This window comes from Chiloscyllium plagiosum, unplaced genomic scaffold (genome assembly GCF_037043375.1).
Source record: "Chiloscyllium plagiosum isolate Xiang-an unplaced genomic scaffold, Cpla_swu_hap1 HiC_scaffold_11, whole genome shotgun sequence".
NCBI lineage: Eukaryota > Metazoa > Chordata > Chondrichthyes > Orectolobiformes > Hemiscylliidae > Chiloscyllium > Chiloscyllium plagiosum.
Genome location: NW_028270149.1, coordinates 41,245,853 through 41,269,577, shown reverse-complemented (window position 1 = coordinate 41,269,577; position 23,725 = coordinate 41,245,853). Strand labels below are relative to the sequence as shown.

The window sequence follows — 23,725 nt, the reverse complement described above, 5'->3', positions numbered from 1 at the left end:
TAAATGAGGTATTCAAAATCATCAGGAGCCATTTCAGAGTAGATAAGGACACATTGTTCCAGTGGAGCAAGGATCAAGAACCACAGAACATAAAACTTTACAGTGCAGTACAGGCCCTTTGGACCTCGATGTTGCACCAACCTATGAAACCAATCTGAAGCCCATCTTATTTCATTTATCATCCATATGCTTATCCAATTATCATTCAAATATCCTTCAAGTTGACAAGTCTACTACTGTTGCAGGCAGGGCATTCTACGTCCTTACTACTCTCTGAGTAAAGAACCTACCTCTGACATCTGTCCTATATCTATCACCCCTCAATTTAAAGCTATATCTCCTCATGCAAGCCATCACCATCTGAGGAAAAAGGCTCTTACTGTCCACTCTATATAATCGTCTGATCATCTCGTATGTCTCTATTAAGTCACCTCTCAACTTTCTTCTCTCTAACGGAAACATCCTCAGCCCCTCAGCCTTTCCACATAAGATGTTCTCTCGATTCAGACAACATCCTGGTAAATCTCCTCTGCACCCTTTCCAATTCTTCCACATCCTTCCTATAATGCAGTGACCAGAACGGTATGCAGTACTCCAAGTGTGGCCACACCACAGTTTTGTACAGCTGCATCATGACCTCATGGCTCCGAAATGCAATCCCTCTACCAATAAAAGCTAAGACCCCGTCTGCCTTCTTAACAACCCCATCAAACTGGGTGGCAACTTTCCCGCATCTATGCACATGGACACCAAGATCTCTCTGCTCATCCACATTAGCAAAAATCTTACCATTAGCCCAGTACTTTGCATTCCTGTTACTCCTTACAAAGTGAATCACCTCACATTTTTCTGCATTAAAATCTATTTGCCAACTCTCAGCCCAGTTCTACAGCTTATCTATGTCCCTCTGTAACCTGCAATATCCTTCAGCACTATCCACAACTCCACCGACCTTGGTGTTATTCACACATTTACTAACCCATCCTTTATGCCCTCATCCAGATCATTGATAAAAATGACAAACAACAGTAGCCCCAAAATAGATCCTTGCAGTACACCACAGTATACCTTGAGAATGCCCTGCCTGCAACAGTAGTAGACTCGAGGATGAACATTTCCCATCAACCACCACACCCTGTCTTCTTACAACTAGTCAATTTCTGATCCAAATCACGAAATCATTCTCAATCCTATGCCTCTGTATTTTCTGTAATAGCCTACAAAGGGGAACCTTATGAAGCGCTTTACTGAAACTCCTATACACCATATCAACTGCATTACCCTCATCCACTTGTTTGGTCATCTTCTCAAAGAACTCAATAAGATTTGTGAGGCACCACCTATCCTTTACAAAACTGTGTTGACTATCCCTAATCAAGTTATTTCTTTCTAGATGATTATAAATCATATCTCTTATAACTTTTTCTAGCACTTTACCCACAACCGAAGTAAGGCTCACTGGTCTATAATTACCAGGATTCTTGAATAAGGGGACAACATTTGCTATCCTCCAGTCTTCTGGCACTACTCCTGTAAACAATGATGACATAAAGATCAAAGTCAAAGCCGCTGTAATCTCCTCCCTTGTTTCTCAGAGAATCCTAGGAAATAACCCAAGCGGCCTTGGGGACTTGTATACTTTCACATTTTCCGGAATTGCTAACAACTCCTCCTTATGAACCTCAATCCCATCTAGTCTAAACGCCTGTACCTGAGTATTCTCCTTGACAGCATTGTCTTTTTCCTGTGTGAATACTGACAAAAAATATTCATTTAGCGCCTCTCCTCAGACTCCACACAGAACTTCCCACTGCTGTCCTTGACTGGCCCTAATCTTACTCTAATCATTCTTTTGTTCCTGACACATATAGAAAGCTTCAGAGCTTTCGGTGATCCTACCTGCCATAGACTTCTCATGTCACCTCCTGGTTCATAGGATATAGATTTAAGGTAATTGGCAAAAGAAGCAATGTTGACATTGAGTTGTTAGGATCTGAATGCGCTATCTGTGAGTGTGGTGGAGGCAGATACAGCTGAGGTTTTTAAAATGTAATAAAACAAGAATGCAGGACTGTGGGGAAAGGGCAAGCAATGGCCCTCGGTGAATTGCTCTTTCAGATGGCCAGCACCACCGCTAGGAACTACATGGCCTTATCCAGTGTAACTATTCTCCGGTTCTATAGAATGTTTTTGGAGATAAAGCAGCATTTCCAGTTACCAGTTCCGGCAAATGCTGGAAACCAGATTCTGGATTAGTGGCGCTGGAAAAGCACTGCAGTTCCGGCAGCATCCGAGGAGCCCTTCATCAGGGCTTTTGCCCGAAACGTCGATTTTACTGCTCCTCGGATGCTGCCTGAACTGCTGTGCTTTTCCAGCGCCACTAATCCAGAATTTCCAGTTACCAGAAATATCAGAACACAGTTTTCTGCTCTGCGATTAACTCGGAAGAAAGTTTTTAAACATTATTTTCTTGTCTTAAGTTCTTCCCGCACTCGGCTCCTGTCTATCTTCATGTCCCTGACAGATAAGAACATGTGTTGTAACTATTTTTAGGTAACGCACACAAGCCGACTCCCTCTTGCTGTGCGCTGGAGAATTTCTTCCAGACGGCACAAGATATTTCCAGAATATCCGATTCTCCCTTTTCCTGAGAGTGCAGAGAAGCGGCAGCTGCCTGCTATTCCCGGAAACAGCCGGCGAAGTGAAGGTGCCCTGATGTCGGAGCTCTGTTATAACCGCGGCTGCGGCTTGCGCTTTGATCCCCACAACAACCGAGAGGGTAAGTGACAAACTTTACACAGCTCTGTTAGTTCATCCAACTGGCCATGTCATCGGGACGGCCTTACTCGCAGCTATACGAGCCTGCAGGCTCGAGGTCAAACCACTTTCTTGTTGAACCTTTTTGTTTCGGCTAAGACACATTAGGCAGGGCTTTGGAATATTTCTCCCCAATCTTTCTCTGTTGATCCCCGCTTTGTCGGGAAAGTAACGCCTTCTTCCTCCACGTGTAGCCAAACATATTCTACTCTCTCTAGTTTCCTAATCTTACTTAGAGGACAGCGATTTAACACTGCTTGGTTCTGTCAGAATGGCTTACTAGTACAGATATTGCCATCTACTATACTGTTCTGTGAAAACACGCAAGTTTCCAGTACCAGAGAACCAGCCTATCCTTGGCTCTTTATTACAGAGAAACAAGCTCCGCCCTAGCCTGCAGCTGCCTCAAATATTTATCTATCTTCCTCTTGAAAAATTTGACTGTCCCTACTCAAACTACTTACTCTGCACATCCCATACCTCTCAATTACTTCAATGCCAGTTGAAACTTTTCAACTGGAGGAAATACTTCACTCTTGGGTGTATTTTCCCAATCAATCTGTTCAGAGATGTTATTATCCAGCTCTTGAAGAGGTGGGACTTGAAAGTGGTCTACCCAGATCATTTTATGTGCAGCACTATTGAGTTTGGAAGAAGAGGCAAGGAGATGAGTTAAGTCGAAAGATGTGATGCAGCTATATAAAACCCTTGTTAAGGTGCATTTGTGGTATTGTGTGCAGTTTTGGTCACCACACTACCAGAGGGACGTGGAGGCTTTGGAGGGAGTGCAGAGAAAGTTCACCAGGATCTTGCCTGGTCTTGAGGGCATTGACTATGAGGAAAGGTTAAAAAGACTAGGGTTGTTTTCACTGGAAAGATGGCAGCTGAGACGAGCTCTGATAGAGGTCAACAAAATTATGGGAGGCAAAGATAGGGTGGATAGTCAGATGCTTTTTCCCAGGTTTGAAGTTTCAATTACAAGGGGGCATAGGTTTAAGGTAAGAGGGGAAAACATAAGGGAGATGTGTGAGACATTTTTCAGGACCCTGGAGCATACTGCCAAAAGAGGTGGTGGAAGCAAACACATTGGTGACCTTTAAGAGGTATCTGGATGGTTACATTAATAGGGAGGCAATAGAGGCATACAGAACAAATAAGGGCAGAAGGTTTGTTTTTTAGTTTAGTTAGGGCACAATGATTGGCACAGGCTTGGAGGGCCGAAGGAGCTGTTCCTGTGCTGTACTTCTGTTCTTTGTTCTTTTTTGATTAAGCCAAATTTTGCACCAAGCCTGTCATCTATAGGAGGAGGAGGAAAGCTTTGGAAATAGGGGAATTAGTTAGAAAGGGAGAGAATTTAATGCATTTGATTTCATTACTATGTTGGGTGTGGGAACCAAGGGATAAAGAATAGAAATGAAAATGTGTTGCTGGAAAAGTGCAGCAGGTCAGGCAGCATCCAAGGAGCAGGAGAATCGACATTTCGGGCATGAGCCCTTCTTCAGGAATGAGGAAAGTGTGTCCAGCAGGCTAAGATAAAAGGCAGGGAGGAGGGACTTGGGGGAGGGGTGTTGGAAATGCGATAGGTGGAAGGAGGTCAAGGTGAGGGTGATAGGCCGGAGTGGGGGTGGGGGCGGAGAGGTCAGGAAGAAGATTGCAGGTTAGGAAGGCCGTGCTGAGTTCGAGGGATTTGACTGAGACAAGGGGGGAGGGGAAATGAGGAAACTGGAGAAATCTGAGTTCATCCCTTGTGGTTGGAGGGTTCCTAGGTGAAGATGAGGCATTCTTCCTCCAACCGTCGTGTTGCTATGGTTAGAGGAAGAACGCCTCATCTTCCAACCACAAGGGATGAACTCAGATTTCTCCAGTTTCCTCATTTCCCCTCCCCCACCTTGTCTCAGTCAAACCCCTCGAACTCAGCACCGCCTTCCTAACCTGTAATCTTCTTCCTGACCTCTCCGCCCCCACCCCCACTCTGGCCTATCACCCTCACCTTGACCTCCTTCCACCTATCGCATTTCCAACACCCCTCCCCCAAGTCCCTCCTCCCTACCTTTTATCTTAGCCTGCTGGACACACTTTCCTCATTCCTGAAGAAGGGCTCATGCCCAAAACGTCGATTCTCCTGCTCCTTGGATGCTGCCTGACCTGCTGCACTTTTCCAGCAACACATTTTCAGCTCTGATCTCCAGCATCTGCAGTCCTCACTTTCTCCATAAAGAATAGAAACAAGTATATCTCCTAATGCTCTATGTCAGGGAACCTCGCTCAGTTTCAATCTGATCTTCCGTTTCCACTATTGCACACTCTTATTTATAATATGTTCAACATAAATTTTCAATACTTTCTCCCACAGATGATTGCTGTTACCACCCAGGGGTTCCAATCTTTCACGATGCACTCAAGGTAGGTTCAAATGTGTAATCTATTTCCAGACATAATTAAATGGTGAAAAAAGAGGAAATTGAATGCCATCAGAATGGCTGTATTCTGCATGCAGCTTCTTAATGTGACTTTGTGGCCTGTTTCTTCACTCACCCTCCAAAATGATTTTTCCCATCTTTAATCCTTCATGCCATGTCATATTGCTAGTCTCAGTCTGTTGAGCCAGCCTCTAGATATGTAAGTGACAGACATTGACACCACACAAATGTTGGGCAATGACCATCTCCAATAACAGACAATCTAAACATGCCCTTTGACATTTAGTTCCCTCATAATCAACATCCTGGTGGTTACCATTGACCAGAAGCTCAACCGGACTTGTTATATAAATACAGTTGCTACAGGAGCAGGTCAGAGGCTAGGGATACTGCAGCAAGTAACTCAACTCCTGACTCCCCAAAGCCTGTTCATCATCTACAAGGCACATGTCAAGAGTGTGATAGAATATTACCCACTTGCCTGGATGAGTGCAGCTCTAATAACACTCAAGAAGCTTGATACCATCATACCAACACCATAAAGCAACTTTCCACATCCACAAGCATCTGCTACCTACACCACCAACACTCAGTAGCAGCAGTGTATACTATCTAGAAGATATACTGCAGAAATTCACCGTAGATCCTTGGAAACCACCTTCCTAACCTATAATCATTTCCATCTAGAAAGTCAGGGGCAGAAGATACATATGAACACCACCACCTGCAAGTTCCCCTCCAAGCCACTCACCATTCTGACTTGGAAATATATCACAGTTTCTTTTCTGTCACTTGCTCAAAATCTTGGAATTGCCTCTTTAAGGATGGGTCTATTGAATGCACATGGGCTGCAGTGGTTCCATCACCTTCTCAAGGGCAACTTGGGACTGACAATAAATGCTGGCCCAGCTGACAACTCCCACATCGCAAGAGTGAATTAAAGAAAAACCTGATATTTCAGGTGAATAGTTAAATTGCTCATGGTTTCACCTTCAAAGCCATTAATTGGTAATACAGGGAGCCTGCAGGTGAGCATTTGGAGTTATGAAACTATGTTCCACTACTCTGAATTATTCAGGAGAATCAAGAGTTATCGGGTGTAGATGGGAATGTGGAATTTAAAACTCAAACAAATCAGCCATTATCTAATTGAATAGCAGAGCAGGCATGAGTAGCCAAATTGATTTCTTCTGGTCTTATTTTGCATGTTCATATGTTGAATTACCTTGCCTCCACTACTCTCTGGGAAGAGAACTCCACATAGTCATGACGGTCCAAATGAAAAAGTCCTCAGCTGCAATTGAAAGGTGAAGCCCCTTGTCTTCATACTGTGTCCCCTATTTCTAGTCTGCCCCATGAAAGGAAACATGTACCTGTGCAGTCCCCTCAGGATGTTATATATTTCAATAATAGCTGTCCTCCTCCTGAACTCCAATGAGTACTGTTCAACTTGTCTATCCTTCCCGCACAAAGTAAGACCCCCACCCCAAGTATTTGCCAAAGAAATTTTCTGTGAGCACCTTCTAATACATTTCTAAACTTTCTCATGTAAGGAAACCAAAACTGTGTACGGTACTCCAGATATGGCCTCACTAACGCTCTGTACAACTGGAGCAAAACATCTCTACTTTTATATTCAATTCCCCTTGCAAACATTGATTACATTCTATTTTTCTTCCTAATCACTTGCTGTACCTGTACATTAACTTTGTGATTCACATACCATCACACACAGATTCCTCTGTACCTCTGAGTTCTGTAATCTCTTTTTAGTTCAATAATATGCTGCTTTTCTGTTCTTGAATTTACCACCTTGTGTGTCCAATGATCCATACTTCAGACTTGGATACTTGGTATCAGAGCATATACAAATTAAATTCTGAATTTTTCTATAGAAACATTACAGTTTTACTCTATATTTTAGACCTGATCTTCTCTGCCCCCTCCCCATCCTTTCTCCCTTGAAGTTAGTGGAGCATACTCTCATGGGTTGTGACAACATAGTCATGTCTGCATTGGAACCTAAACAATGAATGTTGACAGGATATTTTACAGTAGGGAGAAAAGAGAAAGACTTGCATTTATTTGTGCTTTGCGTGTCCACCCGATGTCTCAAACGGCTTCACGGCCAATGAAATGTTTTTAAAGTATAGTTGTTAAACTGCTGGCAGCCAGGAGGTGAGGCGATGTTCTAGTGGAATTATCACCAGCCTATTAATCCAGAGATCCCGGTAATTTTCAAGGGCTCCATGTTTGAATCCCACCACAGGCAAATGGTGAAAATAAAAGTCCATGACCATGAAACCATTGTCGATTGTTGAGAGAACAGCCCATCTGGATCACTAATGTCCTTTAGGGAAGGAATTACTGTAGTTACCTGGTCTAGCCTACATGCAACTCCACATCCCAGCTGACTCTTAACTGCCCTTTAAGCTGGCCTAACCAGTGATACCCACATCCTGTGAATGAATAAAAAAAGTTGGTGAAGGAAGGGGCTAGACATCAATCTTTGCACAATTTCATATTTATTCACGAAGTGAAACATTGTGAATGCTTAGCAATGAAGAGTCATCGTTCAGATATGATAATAAACCAAGATCCCATCAGCCTTTTTCAATACATGTTAAATATTTCTTGGTATTTCAAATAAGAGCAGGAGATTTCCCCAGGTCTGTGGGGTAATTATCCCACAGTGGCACAGTGGTTAGCACTGCTGCCTCACAACGCCAGAGACCCGGGTTCAATTCCCGTCTCAGGCGACTGACTGTGTGGAGTTTGCGCATTTTCCTGTGCCTGCGTGGGTTTGCTCCAGTTTCCTCCCACAGTCCAAAAATGTGCAGGTTAGGTGAATTGGCCATGCTAAATTGCCCGTAGTGTTAGGTGTAGGGGAATGGGTCTGGGTGGGTTGCGGGTCGGTGTGGACTTGTTGGGCCTGTTTCCACAGTGTAAGCAATCTAAACTCCACAGAGGCCAGTATCCTATTACCAAACCACTGTTCATTTATACATGGAGAGTCCTTGACACAGATCCTGTTCCCTCAGAGCCACCTCTCAGAGTGAACAGAAGCTCTGACATTCCTGTTTATTCTTTTTTTTCAGAACCTCTGACCCCGTGTTTCTTTTTGGTTTTTTTGTTTTTTCTCTTTACCCCCACACTACTGCCTAACAGCGGTAGTGCTTATTTTTCCCCAGCATCCATGTCGTGTGTGTGCCGTGTGAGACACGACACTCCTGTTCTTTATTTTCTTCTTTTTTTCTATTTTTAAGATATCTGACACTCCTGTTTTTATTTTTTTTACAGAACATGTGGCACTCCTGTTTTTGAAATAAGCACTAACTGCGGTAGTGCTTATTTTTCCCCAGCACCCATGGTGTGTGTGTGCAGGTGTGAGACATGACACTCCTCTTCTTTTTCTTCTTTTTCTTCTTTAACAAAACCAATATTGCCATTGGCAACTGCATTTGTTTAGCTACTTTTTCAAATGAGTTTCCACATCCTTCTCATCCAATTTAGGCAAAGCTTGAACAGACTTAAACAGTTTCTTGCTAGGCTTCTGACTACCAAGATAACTTCTGTCTTTGTTTCAGATTTCCAATATCCACAGTTCTGTAATTTATGTTAGGGCTTATATTGTCTCGTGCTTGTCCCTATCCAAATTATTAACAGGAGCCAGGGAGTGGGGTGGAAGAGGTTAAACTGTGGAACAGAAAGAGACTGGTTGGGCTGAATGGCCCTTCCTTGGGTCCTCAGGTGAGGAGCTCAACCTAAGTGGCAGTTCTGGAGGCTTCAGCAGTATAAAAATAAAAATTAGAAGCCAGCTCTCAGCCTCTAGGATGGATGCAAAACCCACACTGAAACAATATTTGAAAGAAAGATAGAGGGAACTACATTTCTATCGTCCACGCCCCCCTACAACCCACCCTCCCGTCCTGGCACCTTCCCCTGCCACCGCAGGAACTGCAAAACCTGCGCCCACACCTCCTCCCTTACCTCCATCCAAGGCCCTGAAGGAGCCTTCCACATCCATCAAAGTTTTACCTGCACATCCACTAATATCATTTATTGTATCTGTTGCTCCCGATGCGGTCTCCCCTACATTGGAGAGATTGGACGCCTCCTAGCAGAGCGCTTTAGGGAACATCTCCGGGACAGCCGCACCAATCAACCACACCGCCCTGTGGCCCAACATTTCAACTCCCCCTCCCACTCTGCCGAGGACATGGAGGTCCTGGGCCTCCTTCACCACCGCTCCCTCACCACCAGACGCCTGGAGGAAGAACGCCTCATCTTCCGCCTCAGAACACTTCAACCCCAGGGCATCAATGTGGACTGCAACAGTTTCCTCATTTCCCCTTCCCCCACCTCACCCTAGTTCCAAACTTCCAGCTCAGCACTGTCCCCGTGACTTGTCCTACCTGCCTATCTTCTTTTCCACCTATCCACTCCACCCTCCCCCCGCCCCCAATCTATCACCTTCATTCCCTCCCCCACTCACCTATTGTACTCTATGCTATTTTCTCCCCAACCCCACCCTCCTCTAGCTTATCTCTCCACACTTCAGGCTCTCTGCCTTTATTCATGATGAAGGGCTTTTGCCCGAAACCTCGATTTTACTGCTCCTCGGATGCTGCCTGAACTGCTGTGCTCTTCCAGCACCACTAATCCAGAATCTGGTTTCCAGCATCTGCAGTCATTGTTTTTACCTACATTTCTATAGTGCCTTTTGTGATCTCAGGATATACATAATTCTTTACAACCTGAAATAAGTCCACAGAGGCTGGTATCCCATCACTAAATCACCCTTTATTTACATACGGAGACACTGATCCAGCTCTCTCAGGGCCAGCTCTCAGAGTGACCAGGATATCTTACGCTCCTGTTTATTTATTTTATTTCCATGTTGTGTGTGTGCAGGTGTGAGACACAACACTCCTGTTCTTTTTCTTTTTTTCTCTTTTTTTTCTTTTTCCCCACACTACCGCCTAACTGTGGTAGTGATTATTTTCCCCCAGCACCCATGTTCTGTGTATGCAGATGTGAGACACGACACTCCTGTTCTTTTTTTTTCTTTTTTTTTAGGGCCTACTGTTTATTTTATTTTTAAATTTTTTTTTAAACCCCCCCCACACTATCGCTTAACTGTGGTAGTGCTCATTTTTTTCCCCAGCGCCCATGTTGTGTGTGTGCAGGTGTGAGACACAGTGAGAGACACAAGGTGTACGAATCTTTATTCAATTTCCACCACCAGGAAGAAAGGAAACACCCTCACTCCTATTATTTTTTTCTTTTCATTTCTTTTTTTTGTCTTTTTTTTTGCTTATTTTTTTCCCCCAGCACCCATGGTGCATGTGTGCAGGGTGAGACACGACATTCCTGTTCTTTTTTTTAAGGTGCACAAATCTTTATTCAAATTTCCACCACCAGGAAGAAAGGAAACACCCGAGTGGCCAGTGACAAGCAGTGCCCTTCTCAGAGGGGACACTCCCGTTTTTTCTTTTTATTTCTTCTTTTTTCTTTTTTTTTGCTTATTTTGTTCCCCAGCACCCATGGTGTGTGTGTGCAGGTGTGAGACACGACACTCCTGTTCTTTTTTTCTTTTTTCTTTTTTTTCTTTTTTTCTTTTTTTTTGAAACCCCCACACTACCACCTAACTGCGGTAGTGCTTATTTTTTTCCCCAGCACCCATGTTACGTGTGTGCAGGTGTGAGACACAGTGAGAGACACAAGGTGCACAAATCTTTATTCAGTTTCCATCACCAGGATGACAGGAAAACACCCGAGTGGCCAGTGATCTGTAAGCCAAGACTCCCTGATTGGACTAGACTAACAGTCCAATCAGGGAACTTATATTCCACCTGGCAGACCTTATTACAATCACTGTACGTAGGTCACTAAAACCATTGATAATTGGTCATCCATCATTTTATTGTCAATGGAACAAATCGCCTGCTGTGTTCCTTATATTATACCCATGATTGTACTTCAAAAGTGTTTAATTGACTATGAAGCCCACAGATTGTAAACGCATTATATAAATGTAAATCTTTTCTATCAAGAAAAAAAACATGATCGGAAGAAGGAAATGGGAGCTTATCAATCTGGGGAGACGCTCCTACTTTCTTCCATTATTTTTGATTTTGATTTGATTTAGTATTGTCACGTGTACCAAGGTGCAGTGAGAGGTTTTGTCTTGCATGCAGTACAGTACCTCCTCATCTGCGTTCAGTAGTTGAGATGATGCTAGTAAGCTGTTTTTGTTGGCTTTGGGTTCTCCTGGCTGTTGTCCAATCCAGCAGCAATGAACGCGACAATCATGATGCTTAATAAATTGGAGCTGGAAGAAAGAAAACTCACTAGAATGGTTTCTGTTCCACTCAGGGATGGTCCTGCTGCAAGAAAAAGACAACTGACTTCTCAGAATTTCTAGCAATCCCAGTAAGTAGTCTTGAGTGTTCACATTCATGCACAGAGTCTCACATGCAGTTAGATGATCAAGTTAATTAATATAGATTAGAGTTAATGGAGTCATGTTTGTTCCCATGCATCTCTGAGTTCAAGTGGAATGTGCCTATTGGGATGTATTTGTGGATGTGTCCATAATCATAGTATTATAATGGCTCTGATGTTTCTGCTGGTAGGGTTTGTGCCCAGTGGTGAAGGGGCAAACTATACCTCTGTATTAGGCCTGATGGAATGACAGCATGTGCATAATGTTTTTCAGATTTGCATACATTTGCAGCTGAACAAAATATACATGAAAAGGCCAGAAGCCATGATACTTGTCTCATTGCTTCCTGATGGGCCAAGCTTCAGCACTGCATGCCTTTTTGGTAACCCCCTCCGCACAACCTCCCACCCCAGACATCTGTGGACTTCTTGCTATCCCTTCTCATATCTTCCCATTTTAATGAATCTAGGTGCTTTGGTCAGAGCTTCTTTGGGACTTAATTGTGAAGAGTGATGAGATAAAGGACACCTCCTGTGGGAGGGAGATTAAGTATTGGGAATGGTGGAGTAGAATCAAGGATATTACAAATGGAACATTCCCTTAAGAATGTTTAAGGGAGTGAGAGGAAGATGTGTTTGGTGGAGGCTTCATGCTGGAGGTTGCAGAAAGGGTGGAGGATGATCCTTTGAAGAGTAAGACTGTTGGATGATAAGTGAGAACGGAAATCCTATCACTGTTCCTGGAGGGTGGGGAAGGAGTAAGAGTAGAAGTGTGGGAAGTGGGTCGTATATGGCTGCGGGTCATATCCAACAGAATGAGGAAACTTTGATCGAGTGAAAAAGGAAGACATGTTGAAAGTGCTGTTATGAAAAAGTCAACCACCATCAATGAGTCATAGAGATGTACAGCACGGAAACAGACCCTTCGGTCCAACCCGTCCATGCCAACCAGATATCCCAACCCAATCTAGAACCACCTGCCAGCACCCGGCCTATACCCCCCAAACCCTTCCTATTCATATACCCATCCAAATGCCTCTTAAATGTTGCAATTGTACCAGCTTCCACCACTTCCTCCAGTAGCTCATTCCATACACGTACCACCCTCTGCGTGAAAATGTTGCCCCTTAGGTCTCTTTTATATCTTTCCCCTCTCACCCTAAATCTATGTCCTATAGTTCTGGACTCCCCCACTGCAGGGAAAGGACTTTGCCTATTTACCCTATCCATGCCCCTCATAATTTTGTAAACCTCTATAAGGTCATCCCTCAGCCTCTGACACTGCAGGGAAAATAGCCCAGCCTGTTCAGCTTCTCCCTATAGCTCAAATCCTCCAACCCTGGCAACATCCTTGTAAATCTTTTCTGAACCCTTTCAAGTTTCACAACATCTTTCCGATAGGAAGGAAACAAGAATTGCATGCAATATTCCAACAGTGGTCTAACCAATGTCCTGCACAGCCGCAACATGACCTCTCAACTCCTGTACTCAATACTCTGACCAATAAAAGAAAGCGTACCAAACACCTTCTTCACTATCCTATCTACCTGCGACTCAATTTTCAAGGAGCTATGAACCTGCACTCCAAGGTCTCTTTGTTCAGCAACACTCCCTAGGACCTTACCATTAAGTGTATAAGTCCTGCTAAGATTTGCTTTCCCAAAATGCAGCACCTCACATTTATCTGAATTAAACTCCATCTGCCACTTCTCAGCCCATTGGCCCATCTGATCAAGATCCTGTTTTAATCTGAGGTAACCCTCTTCGCTGTCCATTACACCTCCAATTTTGGTGTCATCTGCAAACTTACTAACTGTACCTCTTATGCTCACATCCAAATCATTTATATAAATGCCAAAAAGTAGAGGACCCAGCACCGATCCTTGTGGCACTCCACTGGTCACAGGCCTCCAGTCTAAAAAACAACCCTCCACCACCACCCTCTGTCTTCTACCTTTGAGCCAGTTCTGTATCCAAATGGCTAGTTCTCTCTGTATTCCATGTGATCTAACCTTGCTAATCAGTCTCCCATGGGGAACCTTGACGAACGCCTTACTGAAGTCCATACAAATCACATCTACCCCTCTGCCCTCATCAATCCTGTTTGTTACTTCTTCAAAAAAACTCAATCAAGTTTGTGAGACATGATTTCCCACGCACAAAGCCATGTTGACTATCCCTAATCAGTCCTTGCCTTTCCCAATACATGTACATCCTGTCCCTCAGTATTTCATCCAACAACTTGCCCACCACTGACATCAGGCTCACTGGTCTGTAGTTCCCTGGCTTGTCCTTATCACCCTTCTTAAACAGTGACACCACGTTACCCAACCTCCAGTCTTCTGGCACCTCAACTCAGTTGACAGTCAGTGGTGTTACCACCACTGAAATCCCCACAATCAATATCCTGGGAGTTACTATTGACCAAAAACTCAACTGCAATCACCACATAAACACAGTGGCTATAAGAGCAAGTCAAAGGCTAGGAATACTGCAGCTAGTAACTCACCTCCCCAAAGCCTGTCCATCATCCAAGTCAAGAGTATGATGGAATATTACTCACTTGCCTGGATGATTGCAGCTCCAACAATATTTAAGAAGCCTCACACCATCCAGGACAAAGCAGCCCGCTTGCTTAGCACCACATCCACAAGCATCCATCCCCTCCTACATGGACACACAGTAGCAGCACTGTGTACTATCTAGAAAATCCACTGCAGAGATTCACGAAAGATTCTCAGAGAGCACCTTCAAAACCCATGACCATTTCCACCTAGAAGGACAAGAGCAGCAGATACATGGGAACACCATCACCTTAAAGTTCCCCTCCATGCAACTCACCAATTTGAATTGGAAGTATATCACTGTTCTTTGCTGTCACTAAGTCAAATGCTGGAACTCCTTCCCTAAGGGCATTGTGGGTCAATCTATAACACATGGACTGCTGCGGTTCAAGAAGGCAGCTAACCACCACTTCCCCAAGGGTAACTAGGGATGGGCAAAAAACATGCTGGCCAGCCAGCATGCCCGTGTCCCACAAGACAATAAATAACAATGGCAATATCTTTGGAATAAGTGTGGTGACAGAGAAACTGGGAGAATAGAATGGATTCCTTGCAGGATTGTGAGGAAGTTTAGTTGTAGTAGCTGTGGACAACAGTGTGTTTGTAATAAGTATTAGAAAACATTCCATCCCCAGAAATGGAGAAAGAGAAGTCAAAGAAGGGAAAGGAAGAGTCAGAGATAGATCAGATGAGTTCAGAGCTAATTAGGAGCAAAATTGTTTAATCTTTCCAGTTCTGGACATTTGTTGAAAGCAGCACTAATACAGTCATCAAAGTGCTGGACAAAACAGTTGGTTGGGGGCTAGAGTAGGATTGAAACAAGGTGACTGGAACTTCTTTCAGTCTACTGCACTCTCAATGCTGCTCACAATGTAGTCTCCTATGCAGTGGGGGAACCAAACACAGACTGGGTGACTGCCTTTGTGAAACACCTCCCCTTCAGTCCGCAAACATGACCCTAACATTCTGCTCACTCACCATTTTGATACACCACTTTTCTCTCATGCTAACGTTTCTGATGTGGGTTTGCTAGAATACTGCAGTGAAGCCCAAGACAGGTTGGAGGAACATCACCATATTTTTGATTCGGCATTTTGCTGCCTTTTAGACTCAATATCGAGTTCAACAACTTCAGACCATAAACTCTGTCCTCTATTTTGGTTAACCCCCATCCACAATCTCACTGTCTGCAAAGGCAAGTGATACAGACAACACAGAGCAATAATGTAGAGATTAGAAGTGAAATGATAAAAAAAAATTTGTTTAATTATGTATTCTTGCTGTGCTTCAGGGATGCACAAAAGGTCACCACTCCAACGTAAAGCCTCCAGAGCCCCTGAAACCTGAAATTACATGTAACAAGGATGCAACAGATAACTCAAAGTCACAGTTTAATGCTGAGTATATCATCAAAGGTCCCAAGTCAGCAGAATCAATGAAGAAAGAAAGACCAAGGTACCATGGCTCTCTGTTTACACAGTAATTGCATTAAAACACAGTGACAATCCAGATAATGCCTGCTACACTCTCATTCAAAACCCAAAATTACAAGGACGAAAACTGCATTACAAATTGCCTGACCTCTACAAAACAAATCCAAAAGAGGCATTAATTTTAGGGCCCAATTTAGATAGACTGATAGATTTGGCTATTTATTTTATCATTTTGAATTTGACAACTATTTGCAGTAGATTGTCTATCTTGTCCTTTTATTCAAACATATTTATTCAGAAAACAGATTTGCCATATTGTTGCAAAAGGGAACATTCTTCTGAGATTAGTAAGGCACATTATTGGGACAGTGAAAATCTGAGATTGATAGATTTTTGTTCTTCAAATGTTATTGAGCTGAGTGGGAAGTAACAGTTGTACAGCTCAGCCATGATCTCATTGATTGACAGAATTGGCTCAAGAGCCTAAAAGCCTCACCTCTGTTCTTCTAGATTAACCTGGAAGTCATTGATGGAGCACAAGGGAGCTTTCCTTTATATCTAATGCATCCCAACATGCTGCATTTGGTGCATGATGGGGTAGTATTAGAGGCTTTATTTGCAATCTTAGATCACATGATAGTCCATACTCTGCTTCTAGCCCATACCGATTGGAACCTGTATAAGGGGGGGATGGGGGAAGAGGAGTTACTTTGCATTTGATTGTTTCTGTATTTTCCCTGAGAGCAGTGCTGTTGACCGTGAACTTTGAATAATATGGATTCATCTATTTACAATATAGATCTGAATAGCTGCCTGATGGATTGCTCTTGTTTATTGTTTTTATTCTGATAGTTCTAATGAACCAATGGTAAAACTGCCTCAGAAAGTCTCAAAGTCACTGCAGGAGTCCCTGGAAAAGCTCAACAAGGCAAGTCAGGAGAAAAGCACAACACCAGGTAAAAATACCGCAAAAACAGCAAACAGTAAATTTTATTTAAATAGCATCTTTAACATAGTAAGATGTCTCAAGGCATATCACAGGAATATTGTAAACCAACATTGACACAAGTCATGTATTATGATATTAAAAATGACCAAGAGCTGGATCATGGAGCTAGGTCAAAGGGATAATTGAGTGGAAGTAAGACAGTCAGAGAAGCTTAGGGGAGGAATTTTAGAACTTAAGGCCTAAGCAGCTGAAGCTGCAGATGCATATAATGGAGTGAATAAAATTGGGATTGTTGAGAGCATATCGCAATGCGTAAAGATAGTCAAATCCCAGAGAATTGAAGAAATCTCCAAGTTATAAAGGGATGAGGCCATGGAGGGATTTAATAACAAGGATGTGATTCTTAAAATTGAGGCCTTGATTCACCAGTTTAAACAATTACTAAGGGCAGAAATTTCATACTCAATAATAGGGCAGGTTGGAGTCAGGTCAGAGACTTGAAATTCAAAACATCAGAAACAGAAACACAATTTGCACTTCACTGATTTTATCAGAGGAGGGTGGGGATAACCAAGCCACAAGTGGGATGTGGGTGGACTAGTGAAATGTTGTAATGAGGCTGCATGCCTTCATTTTAACAATATTTGGTTTTTTAAAAATGATATTCCCGCCTCAGGCGACTGACTGTGTGGAGTTTGCACGTTCTCCCCGTGTCTTCGTGGGTTTCTTCCGGGTGCTCCCGTTTCCTCCCACAGTCCAAAGATGTGCAAGTCAGGTGAATTGGCCATGCTAAATTGCCTGTAGTGTTAGGTAAGGGGTAAATGTAGGGGTATGGGTGGGTTGCACTTTGGCGGGGCGGTGTGGACTTATTGGGCCGAAGGGCCTGTTTCCACACTGTAAGTAATCTAATCTAATCTAATATCAACTGGATTTTCCAAGTACTGTGAAGCTGGCAGATGAAAGGAAGGGAGAAGGATTTAATCCATGGGGTAAGTGTCTTTACAGAACAGTTTGTGAGCCAGGAGGAGCAGGAGTGTTTCTGCAAGAACCCTAAAACCCATCCTTCCACCATTGTGCTTCCCTGCAACACTGTTGGACCCCTAAACACCATCTGCAACCATAGCTACTATTGGACGTCCCTAGCTGTACTTGAAAAGGACCATAAAAATCCCCCATCCATGACCAGGAATTCTCCAGTGATTGGGACGACCCTCTGAATGGAACACCATAGCCACAGTTGGTCCCTCCCCACCACTTTCTCCCACCCACCCTTGTAAGTAGCAATTCTGATCCTACCTGTTACCCAACCACTAACTCCTTCATTCCCCACTAAACCTACTTTTCCTTCTTTGATACAGCCTTGTGCCAAGATTTCCCCACATAAGCAACCTCCAACCTACCAATATTTGCGTACAGGAAGGAACTGAAAAAAAAAATTAAAAGGGGTATGCTCAGGAAACCTATTCGGATTTCTCTGACCTGAAAACATATATAGATTATGTCTCAGAACTAAAATCCAGGCCTGCAGATCTAATCCTGTTTTTTAAGATATTTCATTTATTAGGTATCGGCATTGCTCCCAAGGACAGCATTTATTGTGCATCTTTAGCTAACCTAAAGAAGGTGGTGATGCTTTCTTGAACTCCAGCCGTTTGTGTGGTGAAGGTGTCCTTGTTGCGGTGCTAGATCAGGAGTTCCAGTACGTAGATCCAGTGACAATGAATGAAGAGTTTGGGATGATGTGTAGCTTGGAGGGGAACTTGGGATGAAAGGTGTTCCAATGCAATTTCTTCCTGTGCCATTTTTGGTAGTGTATTGGTTTGAATGTTTCATGAAAATTCTGCCAGTAAGTTCTCATCGAGTCCAGTGAAGTGTAGTTCCTGTGCTACTGGAGCAGCAGAGATATAAAAAGTGCAAATAATTGCACTCAAATTTACATTTGGGCCTATAGCCAAAGAATTTCAGTGTTCTTTAAAGTAGATCAGCAGGTGGGGTGGGAGCTTAATCCAAGATAGAATAATCAAATGTTGGGTCTGGACAGGGTGGATTTGATGATCAGTAAGACTTTTACTTCTTCAGGTTTAATAGAAGATAAAAAGCTCAGATCATAATTATAAAATCAGACGATGAAGGTGAATTTTCTGAAATCTTGGTGAACATCAAGAAGTTCCTTCTGCTGATGTTTAATCATCCAAGGGAACACTATATAAGTCCAAAGCACCCTTCCTTTGTGTATATGTGCTGTTAGGAAGAAATGAGTTTGATATGCTAAATGGATTTTCATCTGTCCATCCTTTCTTGTGTTCATTGAATCCCTACAGTGTGGAAACAAGCCACACGGCCCAACAGGTCTACACCAACTCACCAAAGAGCATCCCACCCAGACTAACCTCCCCACCCCATCCTTGTAACTTTGCATTTCCCATGGCTAATCCACCTAATCTACACATCCCTGAACACTATGGGCAATTTAGCATGGCCAATCCACTTAACCTGTGCATTTTTGGACTGTGGGTGGAAACTAAGCATTTGGAGAAAACCCGGGCAGACAGAGGGAGAACATGCAAGCTCCATACAGACAGTTGCCCGATGCTGGAATTGAAGCCAGGTTTCTGACGGTGAGGCATCAGTGCTAACCACTAAGCAACCATGATATCCCTTATCTATTCAGTAAACATCATTACTAATCTAGGCCAAAAGACATCATCACAACACTGTTTAATAAAATTAAGTCTACAATATTGATCCACCACTTTTTGGAAACTAGATTGATTGACTATGTTGAAGATAATTGGAAGAGAGTCTCAGTGAGAACTAAACCTGTATTATTTCCTATTGCAGTGGAAGTACCCAGTAGTGAACTTAAAGTGGGCACTTCATGTAAACATGCTGGCTGTAAGAAGGTATGTTAAAATGTCGAATTCATTTTTAATTAACATTAGAGTTTGTTTCACATTTTTCTCCCCTTTGATGAAGACTTATTCCCTACTCTACTATCCCTGACTGAGAGTACAGATAAGTAATCTGCTCACAAGGTCTCTATCATCCACTTCTGAGGTGCTAGCCCAGCGAATAGCCCAGGTGGCAACTATTATTCCAATAGTTATTTTTATTGTGGCGAAACACTTGGAATTTTGCTTGGATATGTATCTACGATCTATTCATTCATAGCCATTACCTCTTATCACCTTCTTGGGCAGGTAGCATAGATGCTATGGGAATAGTAGCACAGTGGTTTTATTGTAAAATCCCTGCAGTGTGGAAGCAGGCCATTTGGCCCATCGCATCCACACCAACCCTCTGAACAGCATCCCACTCAGACCCACTCCCCTACTGTATAACTCTGCATTTCCAATGGCTAATCCCCCTCACCTATACATCCCTGGACACTATGGGGCAATTTATCATGTCAAACCATCTAACCTGCACATCTTTGGATTGTGGAAGGAAACCAGAGCACCCAAGGAAACCCAGAGAGATACGGGGAGAATGTGCAAACTCCACACAGTCACCTGAGGGTGTGATCGAACCTAAGTCCCTGGCGCTGTGAGGCAGCAATGCTAACCACTGAGCCACTGTGCCATCCAAATATATTATGAAATGAATGATACAGAGGCCTAGACAAATTCTGCAGAGAAATTAGTTCAAATCTTACTCCAGCTTCTGCAATGATGTAGCTTCAGTTAAGTACATCTAGAATTAAGTACATCTAGAATAAACAGTATCACAAGTACTGAATAGGTAGTTACTGCTTTGTTATAAATTTCCATCTGGTTCATTCTTATCTTTGCAGGAAGGAAAATCTGGTCCAGCCTGTATGTGACTGGAGACCCACAGTGAGGTGGTTAGCTCGTCACTGCTGTCTAGAATGATCTAACAAACCAGTCAGTTGTATTCAAGAACTTGTCAGGGGAAGTTAAGAAAGGACAATAATTACTGGTCTTGTCAGTAATGCCTGCATCCCATGAATAAGTAAAAATAACATTTAATGTAATAATACATTGCAGGAGTATTCTCAAACCAAGTTTGACATTGAAACATAAAAAGGGGTCATAAAACCGGTTACTAAAGAGAGTTTTGAAGGACGAGAGGGGGAGGTAGTTGATACCAAGAAATTGAAGGATGGAATTCCAGAGCTTAGAGCCTAATTGCCACGGGTCATTGAAATACTAACCAAGGGAAGATGCAGCGCTAGTCATATATCCTTTACTTCATCATGTTTTCTCTGTGTTACTTACGTTTCATTTTTCTCTGACAGACATTTCAAGGGCCAGATAGTGATCTGGAGACATGTAACTTTCATCCTGGAATTCCCATCTTCCATGAAGGGTGAGTTTATATTGTTGTAATAATAATAATAATAATAATCATCATCATCATTATCATCAACTCCTCTGCTTAAGCCAATGAAGTTTATATTTCTATATGATAATGAGTCTTTCAGTATCATGCCTTAATGACTGTTCATGATGTGCAAGACAATATATGCCATTAGATTAGTCGACTACAGTGGGCTAACAGCAGGACTAATTATTATTTTCTCTCCAAGACTCTCACATTCATTTAGCAGCAGAAATCAATGGATAACACTTAGACAAGAGAACCTTTGCTGATTTTCACTTCCTTAGCCCCAGGACATTCAGTCAGGTGTGGCATTGTCTTGCCCATCTCAGCTGTGGTTGGGGCTTGGACTCATCCTGATCTGTGTGGAATGCTACTGTGTGGTTAATTACCTCCTTAGCCATTGGGAGTTTCCTTCCCGTCAACTCTCTTCAATCCTATTTATTTTAATTTGTAAATGTTTTGTAGGAATGTCAGTGTCTGGGAGAAACAATATTCCAAAACATAGTTTTGAAACTTTCAAGAACAAAGCACAGGATAAAATGCAGGGGAAAGGATAACTTCAGCATTTCCAGTATTCTCATGCACTTGAAAGTAGTGCAAATTGGGGAATTAGGACTCTTGAGGTCTAATACCAGGGAAATTATATCACCACATTTACCCGTAAGTCTCACTGCTTAAAATAGCCACAACAGGTAGCAGCCCACTGGCAGAGTATGATGAGGGGACAACTTTGCCATGGCATGGTAGAGGTAACGTCACCATTGTCTTACCACACTGGCTTCTCTCTCATTACAGAGAGACAACAGATGGTAGTTTAACCTGAGCGTCACCACACCTTAGCTACGAGGTGAGTTTGAAAAGGGGAGTCGTTTGTGGTAACTTCAGCTGGGTCAGTTAGCTTGGTTGGCTGGACAGCTTGTTTGCGATACAGAGTAATGGATATACGGGATGCTTTTGATTGGAATGGAGAAAAGGAAAGTTGTTCCCAGAAGTGACGAGTTTAGAGGTAAGAAGGGCAATTATTTGGCAGGGCAGTGACAAACACAAAGTCTCCTTGCCTCTTAAATTCTAAGCAGGAAGGCTACAGACCACTTAAGGGCATCAGCCCCCGACTTCTAGGATTAACCCAGACGCAAATGGGTCAGTCAATATAGCGTTCTTGATTGCTATTACTTTACAGGTGACCTGTCACTTTGGGATGGAAGCGTTCCCTCGAGGGACAGGACTTCAGATAGGGGATGTGTCTGCCATAAATCAGTCCTCTGCCCCTGTGACCCTCCCCCCCAAACTCAAGAACGCTCTTCTCCCCCTCTATTACAACTTTCACCTGGCTCCTCTGTCATCCTGGGACCTTGGGTCTGATCATCTGCCAGCAGCACAACCTCCTACTTGGTTCCGTTGAGCAAAGCAGTGTCTGGTTTCTGTTTGCCTGGCAGTTCTTACTAGACAGGCTTTCCAACCCTGTCGTCTTGATTCCCTGGGCAGACCTACCAATGAACTTGCTACTGCCCAATCAGTGTGTGATTGGGGTGACCCTTCCCTAGAAGTGACAGCACAGATCACTCACTGACTCCAGCCAGCAAATGAGAGCCAGCCTCATGTAATTTCCCTACAATCGAATGAAGTGAATTATTAATGCTGGGATGATTATTGCAGGATGATATGAGAGCCAATACCATTCATGACTGCTCAGATACTGAAGCAGAGCATTGGCAGCACTGTGTGTGGACAGTGTTCAAGCCTGGGCTGATAAGTGGCAAGTAACACTTGTGCCACAAAATTGCCAAATAATGACCATTTCCAAAAAAAAATCAGTTTAGCCATCTATCTGACATTCAACAATGTTATTACCATCTTTGAATCCCCAGTATTAACATTGTGACTGGGTGAACCATTCTAATACAGAGGTGACAAGGGTGGCTGGCAGCAGGGAATTCTGTAATGAATACTAACTCCTGACTCTCCAAAGTTTGTCCAGAACCTATAAGGCACAATTCAGCAGTGTGACAGAGTACTGTCCAATTATTTGGTGAACATAGAATAGTACAGCACAGGAACAGGCCCTTTGGCCCATCATGTCTGTGCCAACCATGATACCTTTCTAAACTAATCCTATCTGCCTGCTTATGGTATTTATCTTTTTGTCCCCTGTCTCTTCATTAATCTGTCTAAATGCCTCTAAACATTGCTATTGTATCTGCTTCTCCCACCTCCCCTGGCAGTAAATTCTAGGCACTTACCATCATTGTAAAGTCCTCTGTGTAAAAAGCATTCCTCGCCCATTTCCTTTAAGCTCGCCTCCCCTCCCCCCACCTTAAACCTATGCAACCTAATATTTGACATTTACATCCTGAGAAAATGACTCAGAATATCCACCCTGTCCATTCTTCTCATAATTTTATATACTTCTATCAGGTTGACCCTCAGCCTCTGACACGCCAGCAAAGACATGCAGGTTTGTCCAACTTCTCATGATAGTTGGCACACTCCTGGTAAACCTCTTTTGCACACCCTGTAGAGCCTCCACATCCTTCCTTAGTGTGGTGACCAGAACTACACACAATACTCCCAATATGGTCTAACTAAAGTTTTATACTTCATGACTTGCCAACGTTTATACTCAATGCCTGACTGATAAAGGCAAGCATGCCATATACCTTATTTACCACCTTATTCACTTGTGTCACCATTTTCAGGGAGCTATGGACTTGCAACCTAAGATCCCTCTGAACATTAAATGCTTCGAAGAGT

The 23,725-nt window shown here is 43.1% G+C and overlaps 1 protein-coding gene across 1 annotated transcript in view; it reads left to right on the top strand.

The window, feature by feature from the left end:
• Positions 1-2,603: 2,603 nt before the first annotated feature.
• Positions 2,604-23,725, top strand: part of LOC122557268 (cysteine and histidine-rich domain-containing protein 1-like) — a 42,755-nt gene continuing 21,633 nt past the window's right edge. Inside the window, exons 1-7 of the mRNA XM_043704788.2 lie at positions 2,604-2,779; positions 5,171-5,220; positions 11,616-11,672; positions 15,540-15,703; positions 16,534-16,637; positions 19,472-19,533; positions 20,889-20,959. Coding sequence (XP_043560723.2) covers positions 2,716-2,779; positions 5,171-5,220; positions 11,616-11,672; positions 15,540-15,703; positions 16,534-16,637; positions 19,472-19,533; positions 20,889-20,959 — 572 coding nt within the window. The 5' untranslated portion in view covers positions 2,604-2,715. The remainder of the gene's footprint in view (positions 2,780-5,170; positions 5,221-11,615; positions 11,673-15,539; positions 15,704-16,533; positions 16,638-19,471; positions 19,534-20,888; positions 20,960-23,725) is intronic.